Source organism: Oncorhynchus masou, chromosome 3 (genome assembly GCF_036934945.1).
Source record: "Oncorhynchus masou masou isolate Uvic2021 chromosome 3, UVic_Omas_1.1, whole genome shotgun sequence".
Classification (NCBI taxonomy): Eukaryota; Metazoa; Chordata; class Actinopteri; order Salmoniformes; family Salmonidae; genus Oncorhynchus; species Oncorhynchus masou.
Genome location: NC_088214.1, coordinates 46544717 through 46559833, shown reverse-complemented (window position 1 = coordinate 46559833; position 15117 = coordinate 46544717). Strand labels below are relative to the sequence as shown.

The following is a 15117-nucleotide window of genomic DNA, read 5'->3' as shown; positions in this document are numbered from 1 at the left end:
TCCATCGGTGCTTAGACTGTCCACAATAGGCTGGACTGAGGGCTTGTAGGTTTATTGTAAGGCAGGTCCTCACCAGACATCACCGGCAACAATGTCGCCTATGGGCACAAACCCAGCATCGCTGGACCAGACAGGACTGGTAAAAAGTTGTGGGGTGATGGTCGGATTCGCGTTTATCGTCGGAAGGAATGAGCATTACACCGAGGCCTGTACTCTGGAGCGGGATTGATTTGGAGGTGGAGGGTCTGTCATGGACCGGGAACTTGCAGGTGCCTTGGTGGAAGAGTGGGGGTAACATCTCACAGCAAGAACAGGCAAATCTGGTGCAGTCCATGAGGAGGAGATGCAGCTGGTGGCCACATCGGATACTGACTGTTGATTTTGACCACCCCCCCCCTTGTTCAGGTTCACATTATTCAATTTCTGTTCGTCACATGTCTGTGGAACTTTTTTCAGTTTATGTCTCAGTAGCTGAATCTTGTTGTGTTCATACAAATATTTACACATGTTAAATTTGCTGAAAATAAACGCAGTTGACAGTGAGAGGGTGTTTCTTTTTTTGCTGAGTTTATATACTATTAGTTCATTTCACCCAAGCTAACTGGCTAACATTGGCTAGCTACTTCCTTAGCAGAGCTGATTAGTCTGTTATTCATGTTATTCAGAGCATTGGTGATTGTAACTGTGCTGCTGGCAACAATTTAATTACGTTTACTGACACCGGTCATATTCAACGGGTGTTGCGCGTTCGTAAATTCCTCAGTTATTCTGTGCTCTGACATCATTAACAATGTCCATTGAAACGCACTACTAACGACTATTCCACTTAGCTAAGAATGATGTGAATAATCAAGTCAATAAACGTTGGGTAGTTAGTTAATATACTGCCTGGCAAGTTTGATGTATTAGTAGCCAACATTCGCTAACTAGCTAACGTACCGGTACATACTTCTGTAATGCTATGCGATTCGTAAGGATAGCGTAGCTAACAAATTGTCAGCCAACATAACGTGTAACGTTAATTTATTACATGTCTTTATTACATGTCTTAACATTTGTCGTAATTAGTTAAAGCAATGAATATGTATCCGCTCTCGTCTGCATATTTTCTGCCATTTTATTCAAATCTGAAAATGTTGTGAAGCCACGCCCATTTTCTGAAGAATTGCATTATGGAAATAGTCCGGTTAGTATGAGTATTCGAACACAGCTCAGGTTTTTGTAATACTACTTACTGTCAAAATAATATTAAACTAGGTCTACTCTAGAATGCTCAGTCGAATATGATATGTGAAAGAGTGTTAAAGACTGTCACAACTGTTAAAATAGGATGATAACGCCTAATGTACATGTGCGGTGACCACATTGTGATTTACTTATAAAACATACATTTTCATTTCATTAAAAAAAGATATATTAAAAAAGTGTAGGGAGGGAAGCAGGGGGTGTAGATTTATTCCTATGTCACGTACCTGATTTGTGGAGAGCTGTGCATTTGGGGAGATGAATAGCTGTACAACAATGTGGAGTGTTGAGGTGGCCAAACCAGCCAGAATAGCCCAAGTGAGAGGCAAGGGAAGCATACTGTAAGTGGCAAAGAGGGTGAAAAGCACGTATCCGACTCCATCGCCCAAGAGTCCGTAGCCCAATCCAGCCGCCAAAATCTGCGTGGCCATGACCACCCACGTCACCACGCCGCTGTATTGCAGATAGCTGTGAGAGGTCGTGTCTTTTCGGACTACCACTAAGGCACAAATGACCACTTCGATGCCAGTGAAAAAGCCCAAGAGCATTCCTTTGATGGGATCCATTGGCGAAGACGCAAGAGTTAAATGTAAAACCAACAGGGTTAGTTTGGTCACCACATCCAAAATGTTCATCACCACCACCGATTTGCGCCTCTGGCCCAAAAAGTAGCGTTGGTACAGACACTCGAGGTCCCGAGATTTGAAAGAATTGCGTAGAGTGGGGAATATTACGCCTCTGTATGTGTACCCCCAGTTCAAGAAAAAGTCTGAGTTGCTTGGAGCGCAATCGATTTGGAGAAATCCTAGGTCACTGCTCGCACGCTCAGGGAAGACTTTGGTTCCCCCATTGTTGTGTCTGTCGCCTACCGAGGTTCTACCCGCAGACTCTTTCCGTAGGCTTTGGTCGTAGTGCTCATCTGGTGTGATGCCTTTCGCTTCGCTCTGCTCATGGATGAACCTCTGCTCAGTGATGTGTCGAACCGCGTTCTGCCACAACAACCTTTTGGGTCGCGTGCTGCTGTTGCTGGTTGGCGTCCTGTTGATGGTGTAGAGTTCTTCGCTTGCACTGGAACATCGAACTTCAGACAATTCCATTGTTTTCAACGTGGTTGGTAATCTGCTTTCTAGATGTTAGCCAAGCTCAGCAAATCTGGGGACATGTCCTGTGCACATCGAATCGAGCTGGCATGGTTTCCTTGGGGTGTGTCGAGCTGAATTGAAAAAGTGCACTTGTTGGTCATTGTCACGCACCCAGCAGTCACGTAAAAATTCAAGAAGTGGTCTTTTGAATAAAGATAATTTTCATCACTGTCAATGCAGCTCAATCGCACATGCATAATGATTTAGGCAAGGTGTCAGAAACTACAGTGCCTGCCACCATGTGCCAACGGTCCACACCATTATAACATCTGCAAAATGAACAGTATTCACATCCAAAAAAAAGCTAGTTTAACACACCTGTGCACTCATGTTTGCATATGAGAGGACACAGAATATAGATAATGCTGTAATATTGTTGACAGGTATACAAGTGTGCTTGCCTCATGCGTCTCTAACGCAGCATGTCCTGCTCCTGGTTTTTCCATTCGTTTAACAATGAGTGTTTCATGGAATGAAACCGAAATCTTGAAGCATATTTTGTTTTTCCTTACATTAAGGAAATGGTCTCGCGTGCCCAGTCAGCTGAAGAGTGGAATGAATATAGTCCAGGATTTCCGTAATCTTCAACATTACCGGACCCGTCGCCTGAATGATTTGGCATCACATTGAGAGGCTCTGATGAGAATAGATCAACGTCGAGAGCTGGAGACCCTACGCGCAACGCGCCCCTCCCCCATCATCATGTCGGGGTTGGTGGGTGAATGCAACACCTGGTGAAAGAAGCGTCGGATGGCGGGAGAGCCAGAAGAAGACGCAACTTCGTCGCGCAGGGTATAGACTGCCTACAGCAACAGCTGCAGTCTGCGTCTTTCCATTTGAATATAATTCCTCCGTTCAATTTAGATGATAAACACCAACGAAATTGGGCTTTACCCAGCAGAAATCGGACGGTTTCCAAAATAGGATCGGTAGGCTTTGGGAAAAGAAGAATGTCGCCCCGTATTTCCTCGTGTGGTTGATTTGATACTAAGGCTGAGTGTGCAGTGTATGAAATACATTTCCAGAACGCAAAGCTGCTGGTCAGTGGAGGTAGGGCGAAGCAAGTCATATGTGTCTAGCTGACGTCAGACCATCCTCTCTCTCTATTGCGTTCCTTTTGTCTCATCTGACTGCTGCAGCAACAGACATAAGGCACTGACTGCAAAGCAAGTGGAGCGAAGCGGAAAGGATTAGGGCAAGAATTGAGGAGCAGACTGGAAGGGAAAAAACAAGTATCAATTCTACTCTTCCCATTTGTCATGGGATTAGGCGAGGCGAGGTGTGATGAGTCACCTACAAAAATGAAAAGAGGATTTATTGATAACATGTATTCTAATTTATATTATTGTATTCTAATTTATATTATTATATTCTAATATTTTAGATTATATTCAATACGTATGAGGACAGATGTGATTAAATAGATGCGGAATGAGAAATTATATATCACTCACAAACCTAATCCTGGCTTTGATGATGATATCAATAGAGGGAAGAAACAATAGCAGTTGGCCTAACGCTAATACATGCCTACAAGTCACAACTAACGCATGATGTGTGAGAAATAATTTATTATCAGGGTGTCAATATCAGGATATGGGGATGAAAGGGTATGCGAGTTGAGCAATAAAGTGAGTCATCTCTCCCTCATTGTCCCACCTCCCTTTCTATAGATACATTGGAATATGAACATATTGTGACTTCAGGTCTGTGTAGTGCGTCTGTTCAGGAGAAGCTCCTAGTTAATGAGGGGCTATTTTGGTTCCTCTCTAGGATAGGATGTCACACTTGCTGTGAATACACAGGACGGGTGGCACATCAATTAAATTATGCCAAAAGTGGCCAATTAATGGGCTTCCGTTATTGGCCGCCACTTCTGTTTGCTTAGAATGTGTGTGAGACGTCACATACGTTTTTCATGACAGAAATTTGAAGGAGAGAAAGATTGTGTGTGTTTGGGCATGTGTGTTATGGTGTGTGTTTTTTTTACATCAGCTACTCATTTCCTTATAGAAATATGGAGGAGATATTGTATGTAGGGCTGTGGCGAAGTCAGCAGGCAACGATCATGGAAATAACAGCCAGTCTCATGGTAATTGATTAATAATTAACATTAACAGGTTTAGCATCTCTGAACTTCAATGCATAGCCTACAAGCCACTGATGCAGACCTTTGGAACAACAACATTTTAAAAAGTCTGATAAATTAATGTGATAAATTAATGTAATAAATCCATTATTTATTTTAGTCAGGTCCAAAGAAACATTAGCATTTTAAGAAAATCCAGCCTATTTCAGGAGAATGTTAGGCCTTGATCTGGCTACGCCAAATGGCTGTGGGATACATTAGTTCATTTAGCAGACAAGGTTTTCTTACAATTATTTTATAGTTAGAAGAATACAATTGTACATAGCTGAATAAAATGATTTTCAGCTATTCTGTGTTGAGCGGTTAATAAAGTGATCATTTGAAACGGGTCTATATGCTTTAGTTGTGATACCAACTTTAGGCTATATGTTTTGATTTCTAAAACATTCTAAGGCTGCATGAAGCAAATCTAATGATTATTTGAAAAAAAGTTGCATGAAAGCCATGTGTTCTGCTCTGTGTCTTGCACAGGCTGCACATACTTCATCAGTCTCATTCACAATTTGACAAGCACTTGATAATATTCTCAATGTAATCTAGTCTTTACATATAGCCTACTAATGTAGACTGTGTGGAATTATTTTTTATTTAGAATGGCCCACAAAATATATAATGTAATCAGTAGCCTGCACTCAAATAGAGAATGGAGGCGAACTGCGGTTACGTTTTTAAATATGCCAGGTAGGCAACACCGGTTAGAAAGCGGATTAATGTGCTTAATTTAAAGGAAAGCTGAGAAATAAATATAGTGGGCCTAGCCTATAGAAAGTTGATGGGATCTTCCTCTTTTTAAGTGCTTAATATAAGGAAAGCTGAGAAATAAATATAGTGGGCCTAGCCTATAGAAAGTTGATGGGATCTTCCTCTTTTTAAGTGCTTAATATAAGGAAAGCTGAGAAATAAATATAGTAGGCCTAGCCTATAGAAAGTTGATGGGATCTTCCTCTTTTTAAGTGCTTAATATAAGGAAAGCTGAGAAATAAATATAGTGGTCCTAGCCTATAGAAAGTTGATGGGATCTTCCTCTTTTTAAGTGCTTAATATAAGGAAAGCTGAGAAATAAATATAGTGGGCCTAGCCTATAGAAAGTTGATGGGATCTTCCTCTTTTTAAGTGCTTAATATAAGGAAAGCTGAGAAATAAATATAGTGGGCCTAGCCTATAGAAAGTTGATGGGATCTTCCTCTTTTTAAGTGCTTAATATAAGGAAAGTTGAGAAATAAATATAGTAGGCCTAGCCTATAGAAAGGTGATGGGATCTTCTTCTTGTTAATAGAGGCCCATCAAAACTCTTTTCTCATGCAATTCCATAGCAGAGCCTCTAGAAATGTTAACCAAGCTAACTTTGATCAATAATTAGCATTGACACCAAACACACAATTAATTCAAACTTTTAGAAAAAAATCACAATGTGAAAAATGAATGTAGGAAAAACCATTGGAACCATTTACGTGTTTTTATGGGTATTATGACACGTCCACTGTGGCAGACTATACATAACAGAAATACAGTATCTAATTTACATAGTATTAACTCAGGGGTGTGAATACTTTTGTCGATTACAGCTTTGTACATCTGGATTTGGGGACTTCCTCCCATTCTTCATTGGAGATTTCTCAAGCTCTGTTATTAACTTCTTGAAACTCCCCATCCCGGATCCGGGTTTGTGACTAAAGCCTCAGGCTCATTAGCATAACGCAACGTTAACGATTTCTGAAAATCGCAAATAAAATGAAAATAATGCGTCTGCTCTCAAGCTTAGCCTTTTCTTAACAACACTGTCATCTCAGATTTTCAAAATATGCTTTTGAACCATAGAAATTGACTAATTTGTGTAAGAGTATGCAAAGCTAGCATAGCATTTTGAGTAGCATTTAGCACGCAACTTTTTCACAAAAACCAGATAACCAAATAAATAAAATCATTTACCTTTGAAGAGCTTCTGATGTTTTCAATGAGGAGACCCTCAGTTACATACCAAATGCGCAGTTTTTCCTGAAAGCGTCTGTGTGTAGGAGAAATCGTTCCGTTTTCTACATTGCGTCTGGCTACCGAAACGAACCAAAAATTCAGTCACCTACAACGTAAAACTTTTTCCGGATTAACTACATAATATCGACCGAAACATGGCAAACGTTGTTTGGAATCAATCCTCAAGGTGTTTTTTCACATATCTCTTCATTGATATGCAGTTCGTGGAAGCTTGCTTTCCTCTCTGTATCGCATGGAAAATACTGGCAGGTGACTTTTGCGCACCAATTTCGGCACAGGACACCGGGCGGACACCTGGTAAATGTGGTCTCTTATGGTCAATTTTCCAATGATCTGCCTACAAATACGTCACAATGCTGCAGACACCTTGGGGAAACGACAGAAAGGGCAGGCTCATTCCTCTCGCATTCACAGCCATATAAGGAGACAATGGAAAACAGAGCCTCAAAAATCCTTGTCATTTCCTGGATGCCATCTCATCTTGGTTTTGCCTGAAGCTCACGTTCTAGGGCACGCACAGAGAATATCTTGGTATTTCTGGACACGTCAGAGTGTTTTCTTTCGAATGCTATCAATTATATGCATAGTCGAGCATCTTTTTGTGACAAAATATCTTGTTTAAAACGGGAACGTTTTTCATCCAAAAATGAAATAGCGCCCCCATAGATGTAAGAGGTTAAGTTAGATGGGGAGTGGCGGTGAACAGCAATCTTCAAGTCTTTCCTCAAATTGTCAACGGGCTTTGACTGGGCCACTCAAGGACTTTCAGATTCTTATGCTGATGCAATTCCAGTGTTGCTTTGGCTGTATGCTTGGGGTCATTGTCTTGTTGGAACATAAATCTTTGCCCCCAGTCTAAGGTCATTTGCACCCTGAAGCAGGGTCTCATCAACGATTTGCCTGTATTTGGCTCCATTCATTATTCCCTCTATCCTTACCAGTCTCCCAGTCCCTGCCACTGAAAAGCATCCCCATAGCATGATGCAGCCCCCACCATGCTTCACAGTAGGAATGGCGTTAGACTGGTGATGAGTTGTGCCTGGTTTTCTCCAGACATAGTGCTTTATATTCAGGCCAAACAGTTCAATTGTTGTGTCATCAGACCTCAGAGTTTTTTGAAGACCTTCTTGCAAAGTCCAGGTGTGCCTTGTTCTCAGGAGTGGCTTCCATCTGGCCACTCTCCAATAAAGCCCAGATTGGTGAAGTGCTGTAGAGACTTTTGTCTTTTGTCCTTCTGGCAGGTTCTCCCATCTCAGTCAAGGAACTATAATAATTACACCATAATAACAGCATCTCTGTTTTGTTGCCATCCACGTCTTTACATCTGAAACACAGGCTTCCAGGGTAGGCAGTTTTGGGGTGAAACCCTGTTTCATCGAAATGCACAGATGTGTGTCATCTGCATAGAAGTGAAAGGTGACAATGTGTTTCCGAATGACATTACCAAGAGGTAGCATATATAGTGAAAACAATAGTGGTCCTAGAACTCAACCTTGAGGAACACCGAAACGTACCATTGATTTGTCAGAGGACAACCATCCACAGAGACAAACTGAATCTCTACTGCACATGCTGCCACTGTTTTGATTACCAAAAGTTATATTTTTAGAACGAGCAGTGCGCAGCTGACGAGTGTTCGATGACACAAGCATAGGGAAAATGCAACAAGCACAAATCTGACAAGTGAAAACAAATGATCTAACTGGAGATAGCTAGCTAGCATAATGTCACAAGCATGAGGAACTTGCCAATAACTTGAGTAAGACTTGATCAGATGGTGACAGGGGTCCCAGCAGGGTGCATTTTGCAATTATGGAAACATTGATTCTAGTCTTGGATAATATCATGTATAAATGTACACCAAGGTAATTCTTTGTCATGCATTATTTTAGGATGATGACCGGGTCTCAGCAGGGTCAGCCAGCCAGGGAAGACCAGTCTGTGATGAAGGTGAGGTGAACACTTTATTCTCTCTGTGCAGCAAACACTGGACAAGTCAGATGCTATTTTAACTGACAAACCTCCAAAGTTAATTTCCAAACTGTATCAAGAGTTGATCAAGGCTTTTGTTGATGACACAAAACATGTAAAACAAAAATGTGAGGAATACCTGGAGGAAGCTATTGATGATGATGATGGAATGCCCAGACATACATGACTGCAGTTTAAGGCCATCCATAGAACATATTACAGTTGAAGTCTGAAGTTTACATACAACTTTAGCCAAATATATTTCAACTCAGTTTTCACAAATCCTGAAATGTAATCCCACACAAAGTAGATGTCCTAACCAACTTGCCAAAACTATAGTTTGTTGAGTGGTTGAAAAGCAAGTTTTAATGACTCCAACTGTATATGCCAGTGAAACTGAATTACATACACTCAGAAATGTCTTTCCTTTGCTGGAGGTGTAAAAACTGAAGGGGGCATATTTGCATATGTTATGGTCTTGTGAAGGCTGGCTGAATTCTGGAAAAGACCATGTTCTTTTTTGGGGTGTGTTGGTTTGGGGCCCTGCACGGTACCCCTAAGGACAGGACAGGGCGACCCAGCTATATTGTGTGCAAGTAAAAATAGCTCTACAGTACTATTAGTCCTACGAGATTAATTATATGGAGCATTTGTTGTCACGCTGGTTTAAAGGATTTGGAGACAGGAATACATCATCTGGGTTTTTAATACACCCAAAACAAACACATATACAGAACACTGGGATGTACCCAATCCTAAGAGTGAGGGAAAACCTTGTAGAACGACACGGGACGAGACCCGTAATACACTATGCACAAAACACGCAGCACAGGCTGAGACAACGCCTGTGCTGCGTGTGTATGTTTGTTTATTCCATGTGTATCTCTGAGTTGTTGTTTGTGGCGCACTACTTTGCTTTATCCTAGCCAAGTTGCAGTTGTAAATGAGAACTTGTTCTCAACTGGCCTACCTGGTTAATTAAATAAAGGTTATTTTTTATTGGCTGTTGGTGGAAGAAGGTGAGGACGAAAGCGCAGCGTGGTACGTGTTCATGTTATTTTATTGACACTGAACACTAAATAGAAAAATAACAAAAGGAACAACCGAAACGGTTCTGTCTGGTGCAGACACAAAAACAGAAAACAACTATCCACAAAAACCCCGTGGGAAAAGCTACCTAAGTATGGTTCTCAGAGACAACGATAGACAGCTGCCTCTGATTGAGAACCACACCCGGCCAAACAACAAAGAAATCCAAAACATAGAAAATGAACATAGAATACCCACCCTAGTTACACCCTGGCCTAACCAAAATAGAGAATAAAAGCCTCTCTATGGCCGTGACATTCTTTAAACACATAGGTACTTACACGACCAACAGACATGGGAAAATAATCGACAAGACCATTTTGAAAGAAGGGCACACTTATACAATTACTAATCAAGGAAATGGGGACCAGGTGTGGGTAATGACACAGTTCCAGACAGCTGTTACTGTATATTTGAGGTTGGTGTTTATTTAGTGAAGGAGTAGCCTCCTTCACTCATGCCGCCAAACATACCCTCGTAAAACTAACCCTCACTACATATCCGTCGTAAAACCCACTGGCTCCAGGTCATCTATAAGTCTTTGCTAGGTAAAGCCCCGCCTTATCTCAGCTAACTGGTCTCCATAGAAACACCCACCCGTAGCACGCTCTCCAGCAGGTATATTGCACTAGTCATCCCCAAAGCCAACACTTCCTTTGGCCACCTTTCCTTCCAGTTCTCTGCTGCCAATGACTGGAACGAATTGCAAACATCTCTGAAGCTGGAGTCTTATATCTCCCTCTCTAACTGTAAGCATCAGCTGTCTGAGCAGTTTACCTATTACTGTATCTGTACACAGCCAATCTGTAAATAGCACGCCTGACTACCTCATCCCCATATTATTACTTACCCTTTTGCTCTTTTGCACTCCAGTATCTCTACTTGCTCATCATCTGCACATTTATCACTCCAGTACTCATGCTAAATTGTAATTATTTTCGCCTCTAGGGCCTATTTATTGCCTACCTCCCTACTCTTCTACATTTGCACACACTGTACATAGAGTTTTCTGTTATTGACTGTACGTTTGTTTGTTGTTTTTGTCACACTGCTTTGCTTTATCTTGGCCAGGTCGCAATTGTAAATGAAAACTTGTTCTCAACTGGCATTCCTGGTTAAATAAAGGTGAAATAAAAAACATCTGACCTTTACCTTGTGAATTAAAAAAAAACTAAAAGGTGTGAAACTGGAAGGAAATTGTGATGGGAGAGAGTTGAGTGATTGACTAGACTGGTGGGGGTCGGACGGCCTGGATGATATTTAATATAGAGAATGTCTTAATAAAAACAATCTAAAGTGTTTGTATTTTTTCAAGAGATTTTCATTTGTTAGGCTATTGGGGGTGCATCACAATATTTATTATTGAATCACCTTTGATCTAGTTCAGTCTTATTAATCACTTAAACATATCTAATATTGATCTCTTACCTAGCTTGATGACTGTGGCCATTTTTGCCTACTTTTTGTTCTAAATTGAGACGGTTTATTGGTTTGTGTAAAATTGCATTAAATTAGCTTTAGATACCCAACCCAAAACAAAACAGCCTTATTCTAAAACGTATTAAATAGTTTTTTCCCCCTCATCAATCTACACACAATACCCCAAAATCATCAAGCTAAAACAGCCTTTTAAAAATATCACATTTACATAAGTATTCAGACCCTTTGTCAGTGAGTACAGCCTCGGGTCTTCTTGGGTATGACGCTACAAGCTTGGGCTGTCATCTGTCTTTTACTGAAGAGTGGCTTCTGTCTGGCCACTCTACCATAAAGGCCTGATTGGTGGAGTGCTGCAGAGATTGTTGTCCTTCTGGAAGTTTCTCCCATCTCCACAGAGGAACTCTGGAGCTCTTTCAGAGTGACCATCGGGTTCTTGGCCCATCTCCCCCGATTTGCTCAGTTTGGCCGGGTAGCCAGCTCTGGGAAGAGTCTTGGTAGTTACAAAATTCTTCCATTTAAGAATGATGGAGGCCACTGTGTTCTTGGGACCTTCAATGCTGCAGAAATGTTTTGGTACCCTTCCCCAGATCTGTGCCTCGACATAATCGTGTCTTGGAGCTCTACGGACATTTCCTTCGACCTCATGGCGTGGTTTTTGCTCTGACATGCACTGTCAACTGTGGGACCTTATATAGACAGGTGTGTGCCTTTACGAATCATGTCCAATCAATTGAATTTACCTCAAGTAGACTCCAATCAAGTTGTAGGAACATCAAGGATTATCAATGGAAACAGGATGCACCTGAACTCAACTTCGAGTCTCATAGCAAAGGGTCCCAATGCTTAAGTAAATTTCACTGACCGGCTAGATTTGGTTTTATGTAGCAACATTTTATATTGGATAAAAATAGGGACTCAGAGCTAGAAAACCGTATATCATACACTACAGTTGAGAAACAATGGGAAAGTAATTCTGCTTTGAAAGTTGATAAACTTGTAACCTCACTTTTGAGAAAATGACCTTGGAATGTTTTGGTACCTACTGGAGAGCTCTTCTTTGTCTACACCCATTCAGAAACATTCACACCACCCATCTCTTTATGGGTTGATCCGGGCTGTACTATCATCAGCAGTCTAGCTAACGTTGGCCAGCTACTTCCAGACACAAATGAGAGAACAGCTCACTCACCATTTTACTCGCCCTAGCAAAGCTGATTAGGCTGTTTTTATGTTATCCAGAGCTTGGTAACTGCAACTCTGCTGCTGGCAACAACTTACGCTTTTTCCCAACATTTACTGGCACTGGCCATATTCACCAGGTGTTGAGCATTTGTAATGTGTCAGTTATTCTGTGCTCTGGCACACTCAGACGAGAGTGCTCTGAAATCAAAGTAGAGAGCGAATTTACCAGCTATGTCTATCAACAGTTGTCGCAGTGATATTCTATTGAAATTGTTACTTGAATAGTAACCATTGTCTCTACCATTTGCTTTTGTCTGTACCCAATCATGTTTGAACCCTGTTTTGTGCTGCTGCCATGTTGTGGTCATGATGTGTTGCTAATGCAGTGTTGTCATGTGTTGCTGCCATGCTATGCTGTTGTCTTAGGTCTCTCTTTATGTCGTGTTGTCTCGTCATGTGTGTTTTGTCCTATATTTTTATTTGATATCCCAACCCCCGTATCTGCAGGAGGCCTTTTGCCTTTTGGTAGGTCATCATTGTAAATAACAATTTGTTCTTAACTGACTTGCCTAGTTAAATAAAGGTTAAATAAAAATGAATACAATTAGTAGAGTATTTTGTTAAGACATATTGCAAGCTAGCTAGGTATTTTTTTAAACCATAATCCCAACTCATGACATTACTACCCTGCATGAATCTGCAGGTAGCTAACCAACCATGTTGCTAGCTAGACTATCTTACCCATATACATCATGGACGGACTTCATGGTTTCCTTTAGTTTAAACATGTAATCAGGTGACAGGTGTTTTCTGCATCTCCTTGGCTATCATACTCTAATTCCACTGATTTCAAAACTTGGTCCTCCAGAAAATAGAGAGCAACACTTATGCAGTTCTACTACAAGATATATATTTTTTGGAAAGCTGCGTTAGTCAGTGTAGGTAATCCTGTCTATCTCAAATATACGAAAGCGTGCTATCTCTCGGCATGTCCAGCCCACTCATTATTCAATGATAGTGGGAAGGTGGCTGACTTTTTCTATGGTTAAACCATCTAGGCTAGTAACTTAACCATTTTATTTGTATTTATATATGGCTTACAAGTTTGTTATTAAGGCACATGAAATGTCTGTAACAAAATGTGGTAAAAGTTAAGGGTTCTGAATACTTTCTGAAGGCACTGCATCTCTCAGATATAGGGTAGACTCTTCAGAACAACATTCTGAAGAGGGGGGGTGACGACTATCTGTTCTACAATGTGTTTGCTTGGACTAAAAGCGGTAAGGCCCAAACAAAATGTTCATGAACTAGTGCCAATATTAATTAGTCACAGATCACAATCCTGCAATAAAGAGGGGAAGGGGTTTGTGTCTCTAATGTGTCTGTGTTTTATTCTCAAATTAACATATACTTTATGTTTTGTAGTACGATCTCCAATATGATTATTATGGATATTTACAATTGCACCTCTTGTCATCTGAAGCATTAAATAGCTAAACTCATACATTGTTTACATGTTGCTATATGTTCTCAATTTAAAATTATACTAGTAGTAATGTACAATGTACAGTATATGAGGCAAACCACATAGCAGATTTTGTACATGCCTTTTAAGTGCTGACATATGAAATAGTTTAGTGCAAACCCTACAGTATGAACAGAATGAAAGTAAGAATATTACAATTAGGCTACAGGAGATTAACATTACAGGAAACATATTATGAGCTTCATTTTAGCAATGCTGCTTGCAGTTTGTCCCATAGATAGACAGTACATGGTTGTTCTATGTATCACTGACCCTCGATAAGCTAGAGACTGGGCTAAAACAGCTAACCTTTTACGTCAATAATATGCTGTTTTTATCAGCATTTTGTTGGCTTTACAATCGTGAGAGAAACTGAACTAGCAAGTAGCTTTATACCTAGGTACCTTACAAGGTTAGATTACTTTTCTCAAATCGAACCTCATTGTGGCTAGCTACTTTCTTGTCCCTCATGCTAGTCTGAACACAACCAAATATCGTTCCAGAAATGTCAAAATTAAAAATATTGTTATGGCCAGCATTTTAGACCATTTCTTCCCTCTTGCTGCACATTTAGCTCATCTCGAAATAACAGAGAAACACTGTCCTGCATCTCTACTACTTTGTATCCTTTTTTCGGTTGTTTTATCGAGCTCCATATAAACTGCCTGACTGACATCTCACCCCTTCTTCATCGTCGTCCTCCTCATTCGCTGCACTCAATTGCCTGTTTCCACCATGCAACATTTTAGAATGCTATAGACGGGTTGGCTGACAACGTCACTAAAAATGATATGAGCGCAAGATCACTTAGCTAGCAACAATGACAAGAAGCTGCCTTGTGGGGAATCGTAAGTGGCTCGCTGTATGTTGTTATTGATACCATATCTACTTTTGAGGTGTTTTGACTGATATGCTAATATGGCTCAATTTAGCTAGCTTGCGACACATCAACTGGAACGATGTATTTGAGACACAACAAGTGCTCATTGTGCAAATGTATTTATGTTTTCAATAATCCAGATAGCTGATGTTCTGAAAGAGTTGCAAAATCTGGACCCCTACAAATCAGCTGGGATAGACAATCTGGACCCTCTCTTCCTAAAATTATCTGCCGAAATTGTTGCAACTCCTATTACTAGCCTGTTCAACCGCTCTTTTGTATCGTCTGAGATCCCCAAAGATTGGAAAGCTGCCGTAGTCATCCCCTCTTCAAAGGGGGAGACAGTCTAGACCCAATATGTTCAAGACCTATATCCATCCTGCCCCGCCTTTCTAAAGTCAAGTGAACAAACTGACCATTTTGAATCCTACTGTACCGTTTCCGAGCTGGTCATGGGTCACTTCAGCCACGCTCAAGGTCCTAAATGATATCATAACCGCCA

General features: G+C 40.8%; 1 protein-coding gene across 3 annotated transcripts in view; it reads right to left on the bottom strand.

Moving 5' to 3' along the window:
• Positions 1 to 2637, bottom strand: part of adcy8 (adenylate cyclase 8 (brain)) — a 255443-nt gene extending 252806 nt beyond the window's left edge. For all 3 annotated transcript variants that reach the window (XM_064942680.1, XM_064942663.1, XM_064942671.1), the window contains exon 1: positions 1473 to 2637. In XM_064942680.1, coding sequence (XP_064798752.1) covers positions 1473 to 2342 — 870 coding nt within the window. In that variant the 5' untranslated portion in view covers positions 2343 to 2637. The remainder of the gene's footprint in view (positions 1 to 1472) is intronic.
• Positions 2638 to 15117: the final 12480 nt, after the last annotated feature.